This window comes from Anomaloglossus baeobatrachus, chromosome 1 (assembly GCF_048569485.1).
Source record: "Anomaloglossus baeobatrachus isolate aAnoBae1 chromosome 1, aAnoBae1.hap1, whole genome shotgun sequence".
In the NCBI taxonomy this organism is placed as follows: domain Eukaryota; kingdom Metazoa; phylum Chordata; class Amphibia; order Anura; family Aromobatidae; genus Anomaloglossus; species Anomaloglossus baeobatrachus.
In genome coordinates this window covers 707,802,985-707,824,822 of record NC_134353.1, presented here as the reverse complement: position 1 = coordinate 707,824,822, position 21,838 = coordinate 707,802,985, and the positions used below count along the sequence as shown (strand labels likewise).

Sequence of the window (21,838 nt, the reverse complement as noted above, 5' to 3'; positions counted from 1 at the left end):
ATTCTTAAGTCTAATTGTTTATAGATTAAAGATACAGTCTTGTTAATTATAATTAGTATCTAGATTTCCTGGTTTGGATGGAGGGGCAGTGTTTATTCAGTGTTGTAATAATTTATGGTAAAGAGGCATGATAAAAGAATACTCTGTACCGCTAGATACTTTGGTATGACAGCACATTTCAATTGCAAGATCATAGAACAGTGTAATTTACTCACATGACTTACTGATGAAAATACAGTGGAACCTCGGATTACGAGTAACCCGGTGTGTGAGTATTTCACGATATGAGCAAAGATTCCTGCAAATTTGTAACTCTGTTTACGAGCAAGCTTTGCTGTACAAGCAAATACTCACCGCACACCCTTCCAGTTACGTACTTTCACCGCGCTGTGACCTGCTCTGGCTGCTTCTTGTGGTCCGCAGGCACGTGGATCTGGTAACAATCGCAGCCCATGCAGGGGCTGTTTCCAGGGGCGTACATAGAAATCATGGGGCCCCATAGCAGAGTTTCTAACTGCCCCTCCCCCCCTCCCCCCAAAAAATAAAAAATAAATATATATATATATAATATATTCAGCTATAGTCATTGAGAGTATATCGTACATCTTTGAGCACCTTGCAAACTAGTTTTCCTCCTATTGAGACCCTGGATTTCCCTTTCATTGCACCCAAAATGTATGATGCAAACAAAAGTGTCTCACACACACTGCACAATACCCCCACAGTGAATTCCTTCACAATACCCTCCACACGCACACTATGATGACCCTACTGTATCCCCCCTTCAACTACTCCAACACATTATGATCCCCAAACTGGGACCCCCCCCACACACACACACACACACCTCTTCACACTGTATAAAGAACCCTACATGCATTATTGATGGGATGGTAGCCCATACACTCCAGCCATACCATGGACAGAGCCCATACACTCCAGCCATACCATGGACGGAGCCCATACACTCCAGCCATACCATGGACGGAGCCCATACCCTCCAGCCATACCATGGACGGAGCCCATACCCTCCAGCCATACCATGGACGGAGCCCATACCCTCCAGCCATACCATGGACGGAGCCCATACCCTCCAGCCATACCATGGACGGAGCCCATACCCTCCAGCCATACCATGGACGGAGCCCATACCCTCCAGCCATACCATGGACGGAGCCCATACCCTCCAGCCATACCATGGACGGAGCCCATACCCTCCAGCCATACCATGGACGGAGCCCATACCCTCCAGCCATACCATGGATGGAGCCCATACCCTCCAGCCATACCATGGACAGAGCCCATACCCTCCAGCCATACCATGGACGGAGCCCATACCCTCAAGCCCATGCACTCTTGCATCTACCCTCCCGTAAGTAGATTACTACCACCGCTGGGCCCAGGTCACTGTCTCCAGAGACAGTACTCCTGTTTTGAGACTGTGCCTGCCTGACTCCCTGCTGAGTGTCGGTGCCGTGCAGAGCCGCCCACGAGCAGTAGCAACCACCAATGTCTGCCGCTCGTTTGTCTGTCACGGAGTCCAAAGCTCCACTCTCTCGCTGGAAAGCTACGTCAGCCAAGTGGCATGTCGTGTGCATGCAAATTCAGCCAGTGAACGGAGTAACAGAGCAGGTGAAGCTCCTCCTAGCACACTGTACACGCTGGCGCTGAGAGACAGTCTGATACTCAGCCTGAGATCAAAGTGCAATCGGGCAGCCGACGTAGGCCCCCCCCCCAGCGCATGGGGCCCCATGTGGCCTGCCTCTATTGACGGTATACCATGGGCTGCTGCAGTCTTTGCTTCATGTCGGCCGGCGCTGAGCTACACACCTCCCAGAGGGAGCGCGCTTTCCTCCAATCAGAGGCAGGCGGCTCATGCTTAGAACGTCAATGCGCTGGCCATTAAGAGGCAAGCAGCTCATGCCAATGATGTTAGCTTCGCTGAAGCACTGACAGTGACAGCTCCTGCATCGGCGCGATCGTTACCGGGTCCACATGCCTGTGGACTGCCAGAGCCAGGGAAGAGGCCGGTGAGGGAATGGAGGATAGGTGTGTGTGTGTGTGTGTGTGTGTGTGTGTGTGTGTGTGTAATGGCACAATAGGGGACCAGGATGGGACATTGCTCCAAGTTGTGGAATGAATTGTCTGAGTTCCAATGATTTCCTATGGGAAAATGTGCTTTGCTTAACGGGTAAATTAGTTTACGAGCACACTCCCAGAACGAATTAATCTCGTAAACCAAGGTTCCACTGTACAGAGTCCTCGACATTGAAATTTCTACACCAGGAAGAAATAGTCATGAAGTTATAGAAATCACAGGATCGATAGACATGTTACTGATATGGAAATTATGAAAAAATTTAAAGGTAATTTTTTTTTAAAAAAATGTGTTTCTTTGTCGCTCAATTGGGAGACCCAGACAATTGGGTGTATAGCTTCTGCCTCCGGAGGCCACACAAAGTATTACACTCAAAAGTGTAACCCCTCCCCTCTGCCTATACACCCTCCCGTGCCTCACGGGCTCCTCAGTTTTATGCTTTGTGTGGAAGGAGGCACACATCCACTCACACATCTCCATTTTAGTCAGCAGCAGCGGCTGATTGTATCGGTTGGAAGAAAAGAGGGCCCCCACGGGGCCCCCGGCATGCTCCCTTCTCACCCCACTAAGTCGGCTGTGCTGTTAAGGTTGAGGTACCCATTGCGGGTACGACGGCCGGAGCCTCATGCCGTGTTTCCTTCTCCATCCCTGAGGGCTCTGGTAGAAGTGGGATCCGAAGCGGTCATCCAGGTTCTGGGACCGTGCTCCCTCCGCAGCCCCTGAGGGAATCTGCTGGACAGGAGCTTATCTATCTTCAGGGACAGGGCCCTGCATCCACGAGGTACTCTGTGTCCCCATGGGGACTGTGTATGGAGCGCCTGGTTTCCGGACGCCGCAACTGTCTGCTGAATTGTGAAGACCGGGGACTACCGCGCCGACCGCGCCTGCTTGTCGGCCGCGGTATTAAATTTAGTCCCCGGCTTCATCGCAGCCTAGTGGAAAAACTCCCGCCCCCAGGCCTGTCTATCAGAGATAGGGGCGGGATAGCCGACCTGACGTCGGATGTGAGGGCCGGGGCATCCTGTATGCTCCCTCCCCCCTCACTGATCACTGTGGGGACCCCAGATTCCCGCACTTTTCATAACGCCGCCCATGGCTTCACTCCTCCCCTGAGAGCTCCGGCAGCCATCTTTAGGACATTCTGCCGGTGGAGAATCACACAGAACAGCTCTGCAGCTCTGGGAGACCAGGCAGGGAATCTGGAGCGCACACACCCCGCTTTTTAGCGGTCGGTAAGCCGCACCGGTCACTCGGTGTTGGTCCCCTTGGGTGCCGGAATAGATACGTATATATATACCTTTCTGTTCGGCCGGGCTGTATACCCTTTTTTCTGTATACCCTCAGTGATCACGCTCCTAGGACACAACAGCATGTCGGTCACAAGGAGCAAGGGCACTAAAGCACAGGGTTTTTCTTTAACGTTCCTATGGGAGACCCAGACCATGGGTGTATAGCTACTGCCTCCGGAGGACACACAAAGTACTACACTCAAAAAGTGTAGCTCCTCCCTCCTAGCATATACACCCCCTGCTAGCCAGTCCTAGCCAGTTCAATGCTTTGTGTTTCAGGAGGTTACACACACATGCATTCTCTGATTTTGATTTTTGATTTTTCCTTCTGGATTAAAGATTTGGAAGAAAAGCGGGTCCAGTCTGGACTCCCGGCATGTCCCTTCTCACCCCACTCTGTCGGCGGTGCTGTTAAGGTTGACTTTACAAGGCTGGAGCCTTCACATGCCGCGCTCCTTCACATCCTCTGAGAGGCTCTGGTTTGAAGTGGGAGCCAACACGGTTCTCACTGCTTTGCAGGAGACCGGTCTCCATCCACAGCCCTATTCAGGATCCTGCTGGACGGAGCTATCACCCCCCAGGGACCTGGCAACCTGCGTCTCACAAGCTAAGTATATGAGACGTTATTACCACAGAAAGTGGTCTTTCCAGGGGTCCTTTATATTTATTGGGGGAGTGTGTTTTCTGTTTTGTGTTAATGTTTCCGGCCGGTTCTCCAGTTTTCACTGGAGAACCGCGCCGATGGTGCCTGCACGCCGGCCGCATGTTTTACTCTAGGCCCCGGCTTTGCCTGAGGCCTAGTTTCGGTTTCCACTGCCTCTGCATGTCAGTCAGGCAGAGGAACGGTGTGGCTCCGCCCAGCGGCTGCGCAGCACAGGGAAGGGACACTCCTCACTGAGGAAGGATTCCCTCCCCTGGCTACCTCATTTGCCGCTCTCAGAGCAGGCCCCGCCCCCTCTCCTCACTACGGTCGCCATTTTCTCAGCGTTGCAGGCACAGAGATTCCACATTGTGACAAGTGGGGGCCTGGGCTGAGGGCTAGAGGGCACAGACATGTCTGTTTAAACGATCTGGCAGCCACAACCTCCGGTTTGTGCAGCTGCTTATTTTATCTGTTTATATATGCTGGGGGCCATTCTAGACAGAGCCCCCACCTCTGCAGCATGTCTCACAGAGCGAGGCTGCAGGCTGTTTTTATTATCCACTGCAGGTAGTCTCGTACGGCCGAGCTCATAACCACTGTGGCCCCTCAGCTTGGAGGCTCATTAGTGGTCCCTCCAACTGCTCCGGCTTCGGTGGCTGACCCCTGGTTTGGCTGGAATCCTATTTCCAGGGGTCGGCTGTCTCGGCATCTGCTGAGCATGCAGCCCCCTTCTCAGGGCGTTTTCTGCTAAGAGGAGATGCATTCCCTCAGCTCGCTCAGCAAAGCTCACAGAGGACTCTCCTTCTGGTCTCAGACCCCGTCCTCCTGACAGGGAGACGCAGGGTCCCCTGTCCTTCCCCGTCCCGCAGCTCTGATTACGAGCTGACTCACTGGACGAGGAGGATGTCTCTACCAGGGGCTCGGACGCTTCTTTATGTACCATTGATCCGTCCGTAGGTGACGCAGATGCTAATGATTGGATTGCGTCCATTATACTTGTACTGGACCTCCATCCGCCTGTATCAGGGGGAGTATTCCCCGCTGGCAGAAAGGCATCAGTATACCTTTAACAGGACAAGGAGTGTGTTCCTTAACCACTCCAGTTTTCAGCCCACTGTGTCCAAGCCCACAGCCTGTCCTGTCAGACCCCAAAGCGGGGTTCTGCTGCCTGTTTCCCCCTCCCATCAGAGGTGGTCAAGGAGTGAGCTCATTCGCCAAGGGTGGTCCCTCCGGTGTCTAGACTTTCAGCCCGGATAGTTGTATCAGTGGCTGACGGCACCTCTATAAGGATCCCACGGTACATTAATTTTGTACTGGACCTCAATCCGCCGGAGTTACCTTGCCTAGGAGAACACATTGTGTGTTCCTTAACCACTCCAGTTTTCAGGCCACTGTGACCAAGCCCAGGGTCCGCTCTGACAGTCGCTTCCCATGAAGCGTGATTCTGAGGACTGTTTTTTCCCTGTCCACCAATGGTGGTCAAGAAGTGGGCTCATTCACCTCAGGTGGCTCAGCCCGGACCGTTATGTCAGTGGCTGATGGCTCCTCACTTAAGGTTTTGCGGTCCGCCCGGTTGTCCTTCTGGCCAAATCTGTATGGGGGCGGCAGGAGCTTCGTTCTCCTCAGCTTTACAGCAGTGCGGTTTTTTTGTAGCCTTCTCTGCTTCTCTAGAGGAGATGCATTCCCTCACAGGGACTCTATGCCGAAACGGTAGCCTGAACTTCCTTTCATCCTATGCCATGTCTGCCATGCTGGACACCGCACGGCGGTGGCCTTGGCTACTTTCCACGCTATCCGCAGGCTCCTGTGGCTTCGGAAATGGAAGGCAGATGCCTCTATAGAAGTTCCTTGCTGGGTTCCCTTTTGTGGGACCAGTCTCTTCGGAACCAACTGGATGAAATTCAGGAAGTTCTTGGCGGGGAGAGTTCTTCCTTGCCACAAACCTAAATCAGGGAACCTGTCCAGGGCAGGAATCAGTTGAGGTTTCGGTTGTTTCCGTTCCTCCATCTGATCGTTCTCTAAGCCCTCGGCCTCGTCCTCTAGCTCGGCCAAGGTTCATAGACCCAAATGGCGCTTGAAGCTGCGTCTTCAGAAGACCGCAGGAGATGCTGCCACTGAGTCAGCTTCCTCCGAGCTATCTAGCCACGCCAACAACCTCCTTGGTCGGTGGCAGGCTCTCTCCACTTGGCGACGTATGGTTTTAACACGTCTCCGTTCAGTGGGGGCGGGATTATATCTCCCATGGCTACAGGATGGAATTCTATCCACCCGCCAAACAGATTTTTTCTGTCAACTCCCCCCGGCTCCAAGGCCGCCGCCTTCTCACAGGCCGTGGCTTTTCTTGCAGGCCAATGGAGTAATTGTACCGGTTCCCGACTGGGAACGGTTCTGAGATTTTTGCTTAAATATATTCCTAGTCCCCGAAGAGGGCGGTGCCTTCCGACCTGGATCTTTAGCTTTTCAAGCATGGTCAGGTGTGGCGTTTTCATATGGAGTCTCGGTCTTGTTCCGTGTGCTTTTTCACCGGATCAATCAAGAACCCAAGGAGATTCCCTAGCAGCCATCGGCATCGGAGATGCCTATCTGCAGGTGTCAATCGCAGTTTCACACCAGCATTGGCTACGTTTTGCAATCGGAGTGGTCCAATTCGTGGCTCTTCCCTTGGGGTTAGCCACGGCCCCTCGAGTATTCTCATTGGGGCAGCTGTGATTAGGGTCCTGCACCTCTGGGGATTGGCAGTGATCTTTTGCCCTGGACGGTCTTCTTGTCGGGGCTTCATCCAGTGCAGACTCTTAGCAGAGTGCTTCGCTCACTCTAGCCACTCTAACCAATTCGGGTGGCTTGTCATTCTGTCCTAGTCCACTCTGACTTCGAACCAGAGGTTCCCAGGGACACAATTCGAGACTCTGTCGGCACTTGTGAAGCTGCTCTTAGTCGATCAGTAGTCCCTCCGCTGGCGGTCGACGTCGTTCTATCAGACACCGAATACAGGTGCTGGTCAGATGGTGGCGTCAATGGAAGCGATTCCTTGCCCAGTTTCTCCTGCGTCCTCTGAGACTGGATATTTTCCGCTGTACAAGCGAACTTCCTCCTTCCACGGGGTGGGGGCTTCGCCACTGACCTGGGGCTCGGTTCAGTGGTGGCTTCGGCCACTCTGTCTCAGGGACACTCCTTCCTGGCCCCGTCCCGGGTGATCCTCACCAGGATGCTAGTCTATCTGCCTTGGGAGCAGTATATCTCCACCGTGGAGCGCAGGGCGCTTGGACTCTGTCCGAATCAGCCCTCTGGATCAATGTTCTGGAAATCAGAGCTGTATTTCTAGCTCTCTAAGCCTTTCACCATCTGTTGGCGGCTAGGCACATTCGAGTCCAGTCGGACAACGTGACAGCGTTTTCCTACATCAACTTCCAGGGCGGGACACTCAGCCGCCTGGCAATGTTGGCGGCTCAACGCCTTCTTCAGTGGACGAGGGATTCCTAGTCCACCGTATCCGCAGCCCACATCCTAGATGTGAAAACTGCGAGGCAGACTATTTCAGCTGTCCAACCGTGGTCCACGATCCTCAGGTTTTGCGGCAGACGCACTGGTTCATGTTTGGTCCCAGTTTCGTCTTTTACGTATTTCACCCTCTAGCTCTTGTCCAGAGTCCTGCGCAAGATCAGTAAAGAGGGCCATCGGGTCATTCTCATACTCCAGACTGACCCAGGCAGGCTTGGTACCCTGACCTGCTCCTTCTGTCCGTTGGGTTGCCATGGCATCTTCCGGACCGTCCAGACCTTTTCTCAAAAGGTCCGTTTTTTCCGCCAGAATTCTGGACTCTCAGATTGACGGCGTAGCTCTTGAGACCTGGATCTTGTCGACTTCTGGTATCCTTCCTGAAGTCATCTCCACTATGACTCGAGCTCCAAAGTGTCCTTTGACCGTTTTGGCCTTGCCGACCCTCCTGTCCCTTCCACAGTCCGGTCTACAGCTAGGACTATCCCTCATTAAGGGACAGGTCTCGGCTCTGTCAGTGTGTGCCAGCGGCGTATCGTCCGGCTGGCTCCGGTGCGCTCCTTCAAGGGCGCATCTCACATCATTCTGCCTTTTCCGGCGGCCTATGGAGCCCTGGGACCTTAATCCGGTCCTCACGGTTCCCGGAAACCCCCCTTTGCGCCTCTTAGGGAGTTTTCTTTGTTTCATCTTTCACAGAAAGTAGTCTTTCTAGTGGCCATAATTTCCCGCCAGAGAGTTTTGGCTGCACTCTCTTCGGAGTCACCCCCTTTTTTGGTCTTTTGCATCAAGACAAGGTGGTCTCCGTCCGACTCCGGACTTTTTTCCCTAAGGTGGTTACTGCTTCCACCTTATCCGGGGCAATTTTCCTGCCTTCCTTTTGTCCGGCTCCTGTTCATCGCTTTGAGGAAGCGTTGCATATCCTGGATCTGGTGCGGGCGCTCCGGATCTATGTGTCTCGCACCGCCGTTATTAGGCGGTGCACCTCTCTCTGGTGCTGACCGCTAGTCAGCGTAGCGGTCTCTCGGCATCTAAGCCGACCCTGGTTCGTTGGCTTAGGTCGGCCATTTCCGATGCCTACAAGTGTACTCTAGTGCCTTCCCCGCCGGGGATCAGGGCACACTTGATCAGACCTGTCTGTGCCTTTTGGGTTTTCAGGCACCAGGCTACGGCTCAGTAGGTCTGTCAGACTGCAGCTCGGATTAGTCTGCATACTTTTTCGAAGCACTACCCAAGGCATGCTCATGCTTTGGCAGACGCGGGCTTGGGCAGACTCATCTTTCAGGCGTCTGTCGCCCATTTGTGAAGTTAGGTTTCGCCTGCTTCTCAGTTGTCTGTTTATTCCCACCCATGGACTGCTTTAGAACGTCCCATGGTCTGGGTCTCCCATAGGAACGTTAAAGAAAAAGAGAATTTTGTTACTTACCGTAAATTCTTTTTCTTGTAGTTCCGTCATGGGAGACCCAGCACCCTCCCTATTGCCTGTTGGCAGGTTTCTTGTTCCGTGTGTCTTCACCGGCTGTTGTTGTTGTAGACAGAGGTTCCGGTTCTTCCGGGTTTTACTCTGTCTCTTCTTGTGGGTGGATGTCCTCCTTCAGCTTTTGCACTAAACTGGCTAGGACTGGCTAGCAGGGGGTGTATATGCTAGGAGGGAGGAGCTACACGTTTTGAGTGTAGTACTTTGTGTGTCCTCCGGAGGCAGTAGCTATACACCCATGGTCTGGGTCTCCCATGACGGAACTACAAGAAAAAGAATTTACGGTAAGTAACAAAATTCTCTTTTTTTGCGACATGTACCTCTTGTAGGGCCATGTTACCTGCGGGTTCCACCTACCCTCACTGTGAGCAATGCTCGACCCCTGTTACGCTTGCTCAGCCGGAGCCTCGGTCACTAGTGGGCCCCTCGGCTCAGGCAGACCCCCCTGTTTCTACTGTCCAGGTGGCAGCGACAGAGTTTGCAGTTTTTGCTGACAAGCTCTCAGAGTCACTCTCACAATCCATGGCTCAGTCTATGGACAAATGGTCTGCCAAGTTGCTGGAAGCCCTGCAGTCCAGACCGGTCCTTACACAGGCCCCGGACCCGGTTAGATCGGCACCCCCAGGTCCCTCTGGGTACACCCCGGCCGGGGTGGGCCCTAGGTCTCAGGTGGAGGACTCCTCCACGGACCACAGTCCCAGACCAGCTAAGCGGGCTCGCTTGGAATCTTCCCCGACTTCCTCACGCTGCTCGGGTTCCCAGCTTGAGGACTCTCTGGAGGACGAGGCGGAGGTCGCAGCTCAGGGCTCGGACCCTGATGTTGCTCTCAATCTTGATACACCTGAAGGGGACGCCTTAGTAAATGATCTTATCTCGTCCATCAATCAGGTGTTGGATCTATCTCCACTGCCTCCACCTATAGAGGAGTCGGCCTCTCAGCAGGAGAAACACCAGTTTCGGTTTCCCAAACGTACACGGAGTGCATTTTTTGATCACTCTAACTTCAGAGATGCTGTCCAGAAGCCCAGAGCGGTTCCGGACAAGCGCTTTACTAAGCGCCTTACTGACACATGTTACCCCTTCCCCGCTGACGTAGTTAAGGGTTGGGCTCAATGTCCTAAGGTAGATCCCCCAGTCTCCAGATTGGCGGCTAGATCCGTGGTTTCGGTTGCAGATGGCTCATCACTAAAAGATGCCACTGACAGGCAGATAGAACTCCTGGTGAAATCCATCTATGAGGCCACGGGAGCGTCTTTTGCCCCGGCTTTTGCAGCCGTGTGGGCACTCCAAGCTATCTCAGCTTGTCTGGCTGAGATTAATGCGGTCACACGTACGTCTGCCCCGCAGGTTGCATCTTTAACCTCTCAGGCGTCGGCGTTTTCTTCCTACGCCATGAACGCAGTCCTAGACTCTGCTAGCCGTACAGCGGTGGCATCCGCTAATTCTGTTGCAGTCCGCAGGGCCATGTGGCTGCGCGAATGGAAGGCAGACTCGGCTTCCAAGAGGTTCTTAACCGGTTTGCCGTTTTCTGGCGAGAGATTGTTTGGCGAACGATTGGATGAGATTATTACGGAATCCAAGGGAAAGGACTCCTCCTTACCCCAGTCCAAACCTAAGAGACCTCAGCAACGAAAAATACAATCGAGGTTTCGGTCCTTTCGTCCCTCCGCCAAGCCACAGTCCTCTTCGTCCAATAGACAGGACAAAGGCCAGAGGAACTCCTATGCGTGGCGGTCTAAGTCACGCCCCCAAAAGCCTGCCGGAGGCACTGCTTCCAAGGCGGCCTCCTCATGACTCACGGCATCCCCGAACCGCATCCTCGGTCGGTGGCAGGCTCTCCCGCTTTCGCGACGCCTGGTGGCCACATGTTCAAGACCGATGGGTGAGAGACATCCTGTCTCACGGTTACAGGATAGAGTTCAGCTCTCGTCCTCCGACTCGTTTCTTCAGAACCTCCCCGCCCCCCGCGCGAGCAGACGCACTTTTTCAAGCAGTGGACGCTCTGAAAAAAGGAGGAGTCGTGACCCCCGTTCCCACTCAGGAACAGGGTCGCGGTTTTTACTCCAACTTATTCGTGGTACCAAAGAAAGACGGATCATTCCGTCCCGTTCTGGACCTCAAATTGCTCAACAAACACGTGAGCACCAGACGATTCTGGATGGAATCTCTCCGCTCGGTCATCGCCTCGATGTCACAAGGAGACTTCCTCGCATCGATCGACATCAAGGATGCCTATCTCCATGTGCCGATCGCACCAGAACATCAACGCTTTTTGCGTTTCGCCATAGGGGACGAACACCTTCAGTTCGTGGCATTGCCCTTCGGCCTGGCGACAGCCCCACGGGTTTTCACCAAAGTCATGGCATCCGTTGTGGCGATCCTGCATTCTCAGGGGCACTCTGTGATTCCCTACTTGAACGATCTCCTAATCATGGCACCTTCTCGGGCGGCGTGTCAACACAGCCTTACCGTCGCTCTGGAGACCCTCCAGCAGTTCGGGTGGCTCATCAACTTCCCAAAATCCAAGTTGACACCGACCCAATCTCTGACCTATCTAGGGATGGAGTTTCATACACAGTCAGCGGTAGTCAAGCTACCACTAGACTAACAGCTGTCACTGCAGGCAGGGGTGCAATCTCTGATTCAGACTCAGTCTCACCCCTTGAGACGCCTCATGCACTTCCTGGGGAAGATGGTAGCAGCGATGGAGGCAGTGCCCTTCGCGCAATTCCATCTGCGGCCACTCCAGTGGGACATTCTCCGCAAATGGGACAGGAGGTCGAACTCTCTCGACAGGAACGTCTCTCTTTCCCTTGCAACAAAGACGTCCCTTCAGTGGTGGCTTCTTCCCACTTCTCTATCACAGGGAAAATCCTTCCTGCCCCCAACCTGGGCTGTGGTCACCACGGACGCGAGCCTGTCAGGGTGGGGAGTGGTGTTCCTCCATCACAGGGCTCAGGGAACCTGGACTCCGATAGAGTCTTCCCTTCAGATCAATGTCCTGGAGATAAGGGCAGTGTATCTGGCCCTAGTGGCTTTCCAGCAGTTGCTGGAGGGCAGGCAGATCCGTATCCAGTCGGACAACGCCACTGCCGTTGCATACATCAACCACCAAGGCGGCACGCGGAGTCGTCAAGCCTTTCAAGAAGTCCGGCGAATTCTGCAGTGGGTGGAAGCCACAGCATCCACCATCTCAGCAGTTCACATACCGGGCGTAGAAAACTGGGAAGCAGATTTTCTCAGTCGTCAGGGCATGGATGCGGGGGAATGGTCCCTGCACCCAGAGGTGTTTCGAGAGATCTGTCGCCGCTGGGGAACGCCGGACGTCGATCTCATGGCGTCACGGCACAACAACAAGGTCCCGACCTTCATGGCACGATCTCAAGATCACAGAGCTCTGGCGGCGGACGCATTAGTTCAGGATTGGTCGCAGTTTCGACTACCTTATGTATTTCCCCCTCTGGCAATGCTGCCCAGAGTACTACGCAAGATCAGGTCCGACTGCCGTCGCGCCATTCTCGTCGCTCCAGACTGGCCGAGGCGGTCATGGTACCCGGATCTGTGGCATCTCACGGTGGGTCAGCCGTGGGCGCTGCCAGACCGCCCAGACTTGCTGTCGCAAGGGCCGTTTTTCCATCTGAATTCTGCGGCCCTCAACCTGACTGTGTGGCCATTGAGTCCTGGCTCCTAGCGTCTTCAGGGCTGTCTCAGGATGTCATTGCCACTATGAGACAGGCCAGGAAACCGACGTCCGCCAAGATCTATCACAGGACTTGGCGGATTTTCTTGTCCTGGTGTTTTGATAAAGGTTTTACTCCCTGGCCTTTTGCCTTACCCACTTTTCTTTCCTTCCTTCAATCCGGAATGGATAAGGGGTTGTCACTTAGTTCTCTCAAAGGGCAAGTATCGGCACTCTCAATATTCTTTCAAAAGCGCCTGGCCAAGCTTCCGCAGGTCCGCATGTTCCTGCAGGGAGTTTGCCACATAGTCCCACCTTACAAGCGCCCGCTTGAACCCTGGGACCTTAACAGGGTGCTAACGGCTCTTCAGAAACCACCTTTCGAGCCGCTGCGGGATGTCTCTTTATCACGTCTTTCGCAGAAAGTGGCATTTCTAGTAGCAGTTACTTCTCTCCGTAGAGTGTCGGAGCTTGCAGCACTGTCATGCAAAGCCCCCTTCCTGGTTTTTCACCAGGATAAGGTGGTTCTCCGTCCTGTTCCGGAATTTCTCCCTAAGGTGGTATCGCCTTTTCATCTCAATCAGGATATCACCTTACCTTCATTTTGCCCTAATCCAATTCACCGCTTTGAAAAGGATTTGCACTCATTAGATTTAGTGAGAGCACTCCGTTTCTACGTGTCTCGCACAGCGCCCCTGCGTCGTTCAGATGCGCTTTTTGTCCTTGTGGCTGGTCAGCATAAGGGTTCGCAAGCTTCCAGGTCAACCTTGGCTCGGTGGATCAAGGAACCGATTCTTGAAGCTTACCGTTCTTCGGGGCTTCCGATTCCTTCGGGGCTGAAAGCCCATTCTACCAGAGCCGTAGGGGCGTCCTGGGCATTGCAGCACCGGGCGACGGCGCAGCAGGTGTGTCAGGCAGCTACGTGGTCTAGTCTGCACACTTTCACAAAGCACTATCAAGTGCATGCCTATGCTTCGGCAGATGCCAGTCTAGGTAGGCAGGTCCTTCAGGCGGCGGTGGCCCACCTGTAAGAGGGAGTCGTGTCGGCTCTTGTTATCGAGGTATTCTTTTACCCACCCAGGGACTGCTTTTGGACGTCCCAATTGTCTGGGTTTCCCAATGGAGCGACAAATAAGAAGGGAATTTTGTTTACTTACCGTAAATTCCTTTTCTTCTAGCTCCTATTGGGAGACCCAGCACCCGCCCCTGTTCCCTTCGGGCTAGTTGTTCTTTTGTGTACACATGTTGTTCATGTTCAATTGTTTCATGGTTTTCAGTTCTCCGAACATCCTTCGGATTGAATTTACCTTAAACCAATTTATAAGTTTCCTCCTTCCTGCTTTTGCACCAAAACTGAGGAGCCCGTGAGGCACGGTAGGGTGTATAGGCAGAGGGGAGGGGTTACACTTTTGAGTGTAATACTTTGTGTGGTCTCCGGAGGCAGAAGCTATACACCCAATTGTCTGGGTCTCCCAATAGGAGCTAGAAGAAAAGGAATTTACGGTAAGTAAACAAAATTCCCTTCTTTATTCAGTATCGAGCATAATTTCCGGGTGCAGAAATACTTGCACTTAAACACCTTGGCATTTTATCAATGAGGTTATTAATGGTTATTGGAAGAATGTTCTGCCACCCTGAATACACTTGGGCACTCAAATCAACAAGATCCACTCCTGGCAGCTCCCTTTTGTAGTTATGACCAATGAGGTCCCAGATATAATTGATGGGGGACAAGTCTGGAGACACTGCAGACCATGGAAGCATATTTATGCCTCACAGGCTGTTCACACTAGCACAAGCAACATGTAGCCTGCTGTTGTCGTGTTGAAAAATGGAGCTTGGGACACTTAACAGAAATGGCCATGGTCATATCACTGGTTCTACAACTAAATCAATATAACGAAGACTAGAGGGAACTGGCTACCCTACATTATGCCACCCCACATAATCCCAGTAATAACACTGGTGTGACGTTCCATCAAGAAGACCTCTTCATGTCATTGACCATGTTGTCTCCAAACCAATCTCTGACCACCATTGCATCCAAGACAAAAATGGGACTTTAACGAGGAGAGACCTCTATTGCTGTCTAGCTCTATATCCTGTGTGTGAGGTTACTGGAACTATTGTAGCTGGATGTCTTACTCGTAGCCCAATGTCGTGCATACTCCTGATGTTTTATATTAACACTGTGTGATACCGGAGTTCTATTATGTGATGTGCAATTTCATTTGCAATACGGAATGGATTAATCATGAAACCAGTACTATATCCATTTCTCCAGTGTCCCAGGAGCCATTTTTCAATATGACAGTGCCAATCCAGATGTTGCTTGTGCTACTTTGAGTAGCCTGTATGGCCTAAATGTGCTACCATGACCTGCAGCATCACCGGACTTGTCATCCATAGACCACATATGGAATGTCATTGGGTGACCATTACATAGGAAGCTGCCAGCAGTGGAACTTGATGATTTGCCCATGTGAATTCAGCGTGGCAGAACATTCCTCATACAACTATTAATAACCTCATTAGTGCTTGTGGTGTTGATATTCCTATATGCAATGAATTGAGATGTTTTGAGAAATGTTACATTTTTTCATCATTTCCATATTACTAACATGTCTATCGATCCAATGATTTCATAATTCAATGACGTATCCTTTTTGATGTTGAAATTTGAAGTTTGAGGAGTGTAGCGAGTACTCCTGAAGACTTTCAATTGTAATTTCAATCATCAATAATAGTAGAAGCACCTTTGTCTGTGATATTGGTTTATTTCCAGCTATGATACTGTTTGAATCCTCATACACAATTCCATATTAAAGGGAATCTGTCACCAGGTTTTTGCTGCCTGATCTGAGAGCAGCAGCTTATAGGACCAGAGACCTTGATTTCAGTGATGTCACTTACTGGGCTACTAGCTCTAGTTTTGATAAAGTCACTGTTTTATCAGCAGGAGATTATCACTAGAGGACTATTAAACCTGCTGTCAAGTAGTCCTCCATAATTATGAACTCTCTAATTTGGTGACAGATTCCTTTTAGGCCTCGTTCAGACGACTGTCTAAATCGGACGTATGCTTTCCAATTTGTTTATCGGATAGCACACTGACCCATATATTCAGTGGAACAGTATTCTGCATGCTTTCATTTGACTCTGAAATCCATTTGAGACCCACTCATCCAAGTCTGAGAAAAATATTGTATGGCATTTTTTTTACACTGTCTTGTGAATTTAGGATTAAGGATCATTGTTAAAGGGAACCTGTCACCAGATTTTTAATGTATAAACCAAAACTACTGCCTTTAGCAGCGCCTGTGCTGCATTCCATAAAAGTGCATATTATCCCGATTCCCCCTGTACACCCCCCAAATGTCTTTTGAAAATCTCCCACTCTGTATGTAAATGCAGACAGTCTGATCCAATGGGCGTGCTTGCTGCGGCATCTGTCTCTCCTCACCGCTCTGATAGCCATCCGCTATGATTGACGTGAGCGAAATCTCGCTCTTTTGCAGAGCTATCACCAGCTCGCACTGGCGCACTTTGTGCTGCCCAATTGCGGGCAGAGTCTAATACTTAAGTGCGCATGCGCGAAACAGCAAGGTCTGTTTAACTGCTCACAAAAACAGTCCTTTGGAGCAGGGGTGCCCAAAGCTTGTGTATGCCACTGTATCTGTTGTTTGTGTGTTTGTGGAAGTCTCCCGATTAGGTAATTTTTGAGGAAATAATAATCAAGTTATTTAAAATCAGATGTCTAATCCATTTTTTTCCCTGGCCCCTCCCAGAGGAGTCCGTCATCGGTTTACCCCCCAAAAAAGGAACAAAGCAAGAAAACCCACATGCACTCTTGGCCAAGCATCCATGTGTATGGTGGGCTCCATTCGCCAGCTGTCTAATATATATGCCCATCTCTTATACATTTCAGCATCTCCTGTCTTTATAAGATATTCAGGTTTTCTTTCTGATGATAACATTCCGTATTTCATGAAAATTCTCGGTGTGGTTTGATTTACAGCTGACAAGAAGATTGCCACCTATTAAAGAGGCCAAGCCAAGACTGCAGAAGCTCTTCCGAGATTTCTGGCTTTACTCCGTTTTGATGGGCTTTGCAGTGGAAGGTTCAGGTAAAAGTGTAATTACAAGAGTGACTTTCACTGCATAAATTAACGGGATTCTGTCCGCATAACCTCCAAATTCCCAAACTGTTGGTTGTGTTATTATTGTTTGGTTGTCTTTATAGCCTACTCCTTTTACTGATGCAATCTGATGCTCCTTGTCTGAAAAATTGCTGATTTCATTCAGAATCCAATTAGGCTTAAAGAGTAACCTTTTGCATTCATTTTTTTCCAATAACTCAGTAGTACACATGAAAATAAGCAACTTTGTAATATTTCTTGTGAGACAAATGTTATTTCTTTGCCACAATTGATCACTCATTATCAAAATTCTCATTACTGAGGTAAAATCTTTATTCCGTGAAGACTTTCCCATTACTGAGATAGGAGATGGCAGTTGGTGTGGATGAGATTCTATGTAGATTGTTTTAATTTGTATTTCAAAAATCGACAGTTAGTTCTGGGTTCACCAAAGCATTTTCATAAGCCTTTGCCTTCTTGGCTCTATTTCCCACTGAAATGCAACTTTACAGGAGTTTAAAACTGATCAGGAATCAAAACACCTTTGATGTTTCTATATGTCATGGTCAGGAAAGGGTTCCCAACTGTTCAGTTACGTATTTGGCGTACACATAAGCTGTACCCACACGATCGCTGACAAGAGCTCGACTTAAGTGATAGCCCGCACCGACCCTGGCTGTTTAACCCCTTAAATGCTGTGATCAATCGTGATCAAAGAAATAAGGAGGCTAGGAGAGGCAGAGGGCTCCTTTTCGCATATAGTCAACACCCCGCAATGTAATCTCAGGTTGCCGATCATTGCCATGGTAACACGAAGTCAAATAATGACCTCCGGGTTTGCCAGTTACAGTGGACTATTAAGGGTACTTTACACGCTGCGACCTCGCTAGCGATCTCGTTAGCGATGTGAAATTCTAGATCGCTCATGCGTAAAATAACCTACGTGCGATCTCAAAAGATCGCACTTGCGATCTAGAATTTCACATCGCTAACGAGATCGCTAGCGAGCTCGCAGCGTGTAAAGTACCCTTTAGACTGCACCAGGAGCATGGTCTAAAAGGTGTTTTATCAGTGTCACATTGATAGGTGTAATGCATTGTAATTCATTTGCACTGCAATGTATTACCAGTGATTAGAGCAATAACAGTTAAAGTCCCATAGAGCGACTACGTAAAAAATAATTCTGCAAATATTTTTAAAAAATCCCAAAATAAACAAGAAAAAAAAGAAAAAAACCCCAATATACTAATAAATACGTATGTTAAATTTTAAATGTACTTGTTTTGTATCGCCGCGTCTGTAGCATTGCGATCTATAAGACTTTCACACTAGTTAACCTCTTCAGTGAACAACGTAAAAACATAAAAAAAAATGATAAAGCCGTAATTTGACACTTTTTTTTTTTTATCGTCGTACTGCCGAAAAACAAGTGGAAAAAAGCTCCACTGTTTAGGGAGTGGAGCTCCACTGTTTAGGCACATCAGGGGCTCTCCAAACGCGACACGGCGTCCGCTATCTATTACAGCAATATTGTGCTCAAAAAGTCAAATGGTGCGCTTTCCTTACTCAGCGCTACCTTGGGCCCAAACAGTAGTTTTCCACCACATATGGGGTGTATGTGTACTTGGGAGAAATTGCACAACAAATTTTATGATACATTTTATCCTATTACCCTGGTGAAAATGAAAAATTTAGGGCTCAAAAATGTTTTTGTTGGAAAAATGTGATTTCTTATTTTCACGGCTTAACAATACAGTCTTGTAAAACACCTATGGGTTCAAGGTGCTCACCACACCTCTACATAAATTTCTGGAGGTGTGCAGTTTTCAAAACTGAAAAATGGGGTCACTTGTGGGGGGTTTTCACTGTTTAGTCACGACATGGTGGCCACTCTCTATTCTACCTAATTTTACACTTCAGAAGTCAAATGTTGCTCCTTCTGTTCCAAACACTGCCATGCACCCAAACCGTAGTTTTCCACCACATGTGGACTATTGGCCTACTCAGGAGAAATGCCACAACTAATTGTTAGGTCCATTTTCTCCTGTTACTCTTGGGAAAATGCTAAACTTTGGGGCTAAAGCAATATTTTTGTTAGGAAAAGTAACATTTTCACTTTTCCATCCACATTGCTTTAATTCCTGTGAATCACCTAAAGGGTTAATAATCTTAATGTAGTTTTGAGCAGTGTGAGGAGTGCAGTTTTTAGAATGGTGTAACGTTTGCGTATGTTTTGTCACATAGGACCCACAAAGTCACTTCAAATGTGATGTGGTCACAAAAAAAATTGATTTTGTTGGAAAAATGAGAAATTGCTGATAAACTTTTAACCCTTCTAACTTCCAAAAAAAAAATAAATAAAAAAAAATTATATTTTAAAAATTGTGCTGATGTAAAGTAGACATGTGGGAAATGTTATTTATTAACTATTTTGTGTGGTATAATGGATCTGATTTAAGGCCATAAAAAAGAAAAGTTTGAATATTGGGAAATTTAAACTTTGTCTTGTCAAAGTTTTGATATTTTCATAAACGCAAATCATATCGACCATAATTTATCACTAACATGAAGTACAATATGTCACGAAATACACCTTCTCAAAATCACTTTGATCCGGTGAAGTGTTCCAGAGTTATTACATAATAAAGTGACGCTGGTCAGAATTGTAAATTTTGGCCGGTCAGAATGGAGAAAACAGGCATCGGGGGCCGGTCAGAATGGAGAAAACAGGCATCGGGGGCAAAGGGATTAAGCCTCATTTACACATGAATTAAAACAGAAAAATCGGGTAAAAAAACCCAAACCCCTGTAAAATAGATAACAAATTGTCTCTGTATAGCTGGTATGTTTTAAATTGCGTTTCTTTTATTTATATTTGTTTTCCAAAAATGGCAATATCTTCCAATCGTTTGCAGGTCTGTGGCCTGAGGAGTGGTATGAAGGAGTTTGTGAAATAGCCACCAAGTCACCATTGCTGACATTTCCTAGCAAGGAGCCTTTGCGTTCTGTCCTGCAGTACAACTCCGCTATGAAGAATGACACTGTGACACCTGTAAGAACCTGCCAATTCTGTGATCTATCTTTTTATGATGTTTTCTTTGTAAATAATATCTTTTTTCCTTTTTCACAGGCAGAACTGAATGAGCTAAGGAGCACAATCATCAATTTGCTGGATCCCGCTCCTGAAGTTTCTGCACTCATCAACAAGCTAGACTTTGCCATGTCCACCTATCTGCTCTCCGTCTACCGCTTAGAACAAATGAGGTGGGCGAAACTACCAAGTCACATAACTGTGACCACTAATACGCTGGATTACTCACCTGTATTTTACCTTGTCCTTTATTTTACACCCCTCTCTCTCTTTATTAGAGTCTTGCACTCAACAGATAAGGATCGGTTCCAAGTTATGTTCTTTTACTTTGAAGACAAAGCTATCCAGAAAGATAAGTCAGGTTTGTGCTGTGTTTTCTATGAAGGCTTATTTATTTTGTAATGCTACTTGCTGTTTTTTTTTTTTATTTCATAAGGTTACTTCATCCATATTGCACTCCCACCGATCAGTTACTTTAGTTTTGGCAGCGTATTGGCCACTGACATGTATAATCTACTAAGAAGAAGAGGGACTGTTCTGCAGGTCCTGTACAGTGCCACAGTGCTACTCAACTGCTGCCGGAGCTAAAGCAGCACATTAGTGGAGGAGCCAGGGGTTGGACCCCCATCGATCTGATATTGATGACTTACTTATTCTACAGACAAGTCGTCATTATCGCATGTCCGGAGAACTCCTGCAAATTTCATCTTCATGGAGCAAGGAGACAAACTCTAGCGCCAGCTATTGGAAGTAGCAATCCTAAAAGTCATAATTGACCCTTTTACAAGACCTGCCATATGATTTAGGATTTATGCCAGATCAGAACCTCCATTTGCAGACCATTTCGGGGTGATTTCCCCTCATCAGTGCAAAGTATAAGATCTGATCTGACTGTGTGAGAAGCTATAGTGGGATCTAAGGGGGAAAAAAATTTCTCCTTGCGGAGACTGACAAACCAAATGGAGAACCCCTTTAATTTCAAGTTATGTCTCTGCTCATAGAGAATTTGCAATAAGTTTTAAATAAAATGTTACTATAGACTTTACTCACCAAAAAACTTATGTGTTTCTGAGGAATTTATGTTCTCACGTGTTAGGCATCTTCTTTTGACTCAGTTTGCTTGGCAATATGAAATCTACTTGAAATGTAGCAGGTTTGTAAATGTGAAACCTGATGTAGCCATTCGCTAATGTCATGTCTTTTTGGCCAAATGTCACTTTTTAGCAAATTGAGTACTGCAGACAATACATAACTTTAATAAGGTACAATAGCGGATCCTTTTGAATCTGATGAAGTTCTGCAAGACTTTTGAATATTTAATGAATATTGTAACTAGCAGATTTACTAAAGGGCCCTGGTAACAGCAGGGAGCTCAACCAGTGGCCGATGGCAGGTTATTCTCCCTGCGATCGCCAGAGCGCCTTAGTGAACCATCTGATTAGGTAAGGAGCAGTTGTGCTTATATTGTTCTTGTAAAATATAAGGGTGTTTTGCCACATCTTGAAATACCTACCCAACTTAAGTTCCTGGGTACATGGGCTCAATGTCTACCTCCTTCAAGGAATCCTTTCTTATCGAAGGAGGAAGTGCGTAGGGAGAACAAAACCTAGGGAGTCCTGTGATGTGTCGTTTGCTGCCACTTCATTTACTGCATATGACATTGTAAAAAATTGCTGAGTGCTCTTCTCTGCTATCTATTAGTCCCTTGGACAGTAAATGAAGCATCAGTATGCCTGCACAGTCACACTCCTTGGAAGACATAAGGCCCCCCATAATTATGATCAATAGGATAACACCCATAATTATGATTGATACACTATTACCCAGCAGACAAATCAAATGTAAAGTTTCAAGCATTTAGCTTTTTAGCCTTTTATTAAATCTTTATGGGTTAGTACTTTTTGTTTTCTTTGTCGCTCCATTGGGAGAC

At 48.7% G+C, this 21,838-nt stretch overlaps 1 protein-coding gene across 2 annotated transcripts in view; it reads left to right on the top strand.

The window, feature by feature from the left end:
• Positions 1 to 21,838, top strand: part of PI4KA (phosphatidylinositol 4-kinase alpha) — a 268,461-nt gene that overhangs the window by 109,374 nt on the left and 137,249 nt on the right. For both annotated transcript variants that reach the window (XM_075321257.1, XM_075321249.1), the window contains exons 20-23: positions 16,697 to 16,805; positions 19,733 to 19,869; positions 19,948 to 20,081; positions 20,187 to 20,269. In XM_075321257.1, the coding sequence (XP_075177372.1) occupies positions 16,697 to 16,805; positions 19,733 to 19,869; positions 19,948 to 20,081; positions 20,187 to 20,269 (463 nt within the window). The remainder of the gene's footprint in view (positions 1 to 16,696; positions 16,806 to 19,732; positions 19,870 to 19,947; positions 20,082 to 20,186; positions 20,270 to 21,838) is intronic.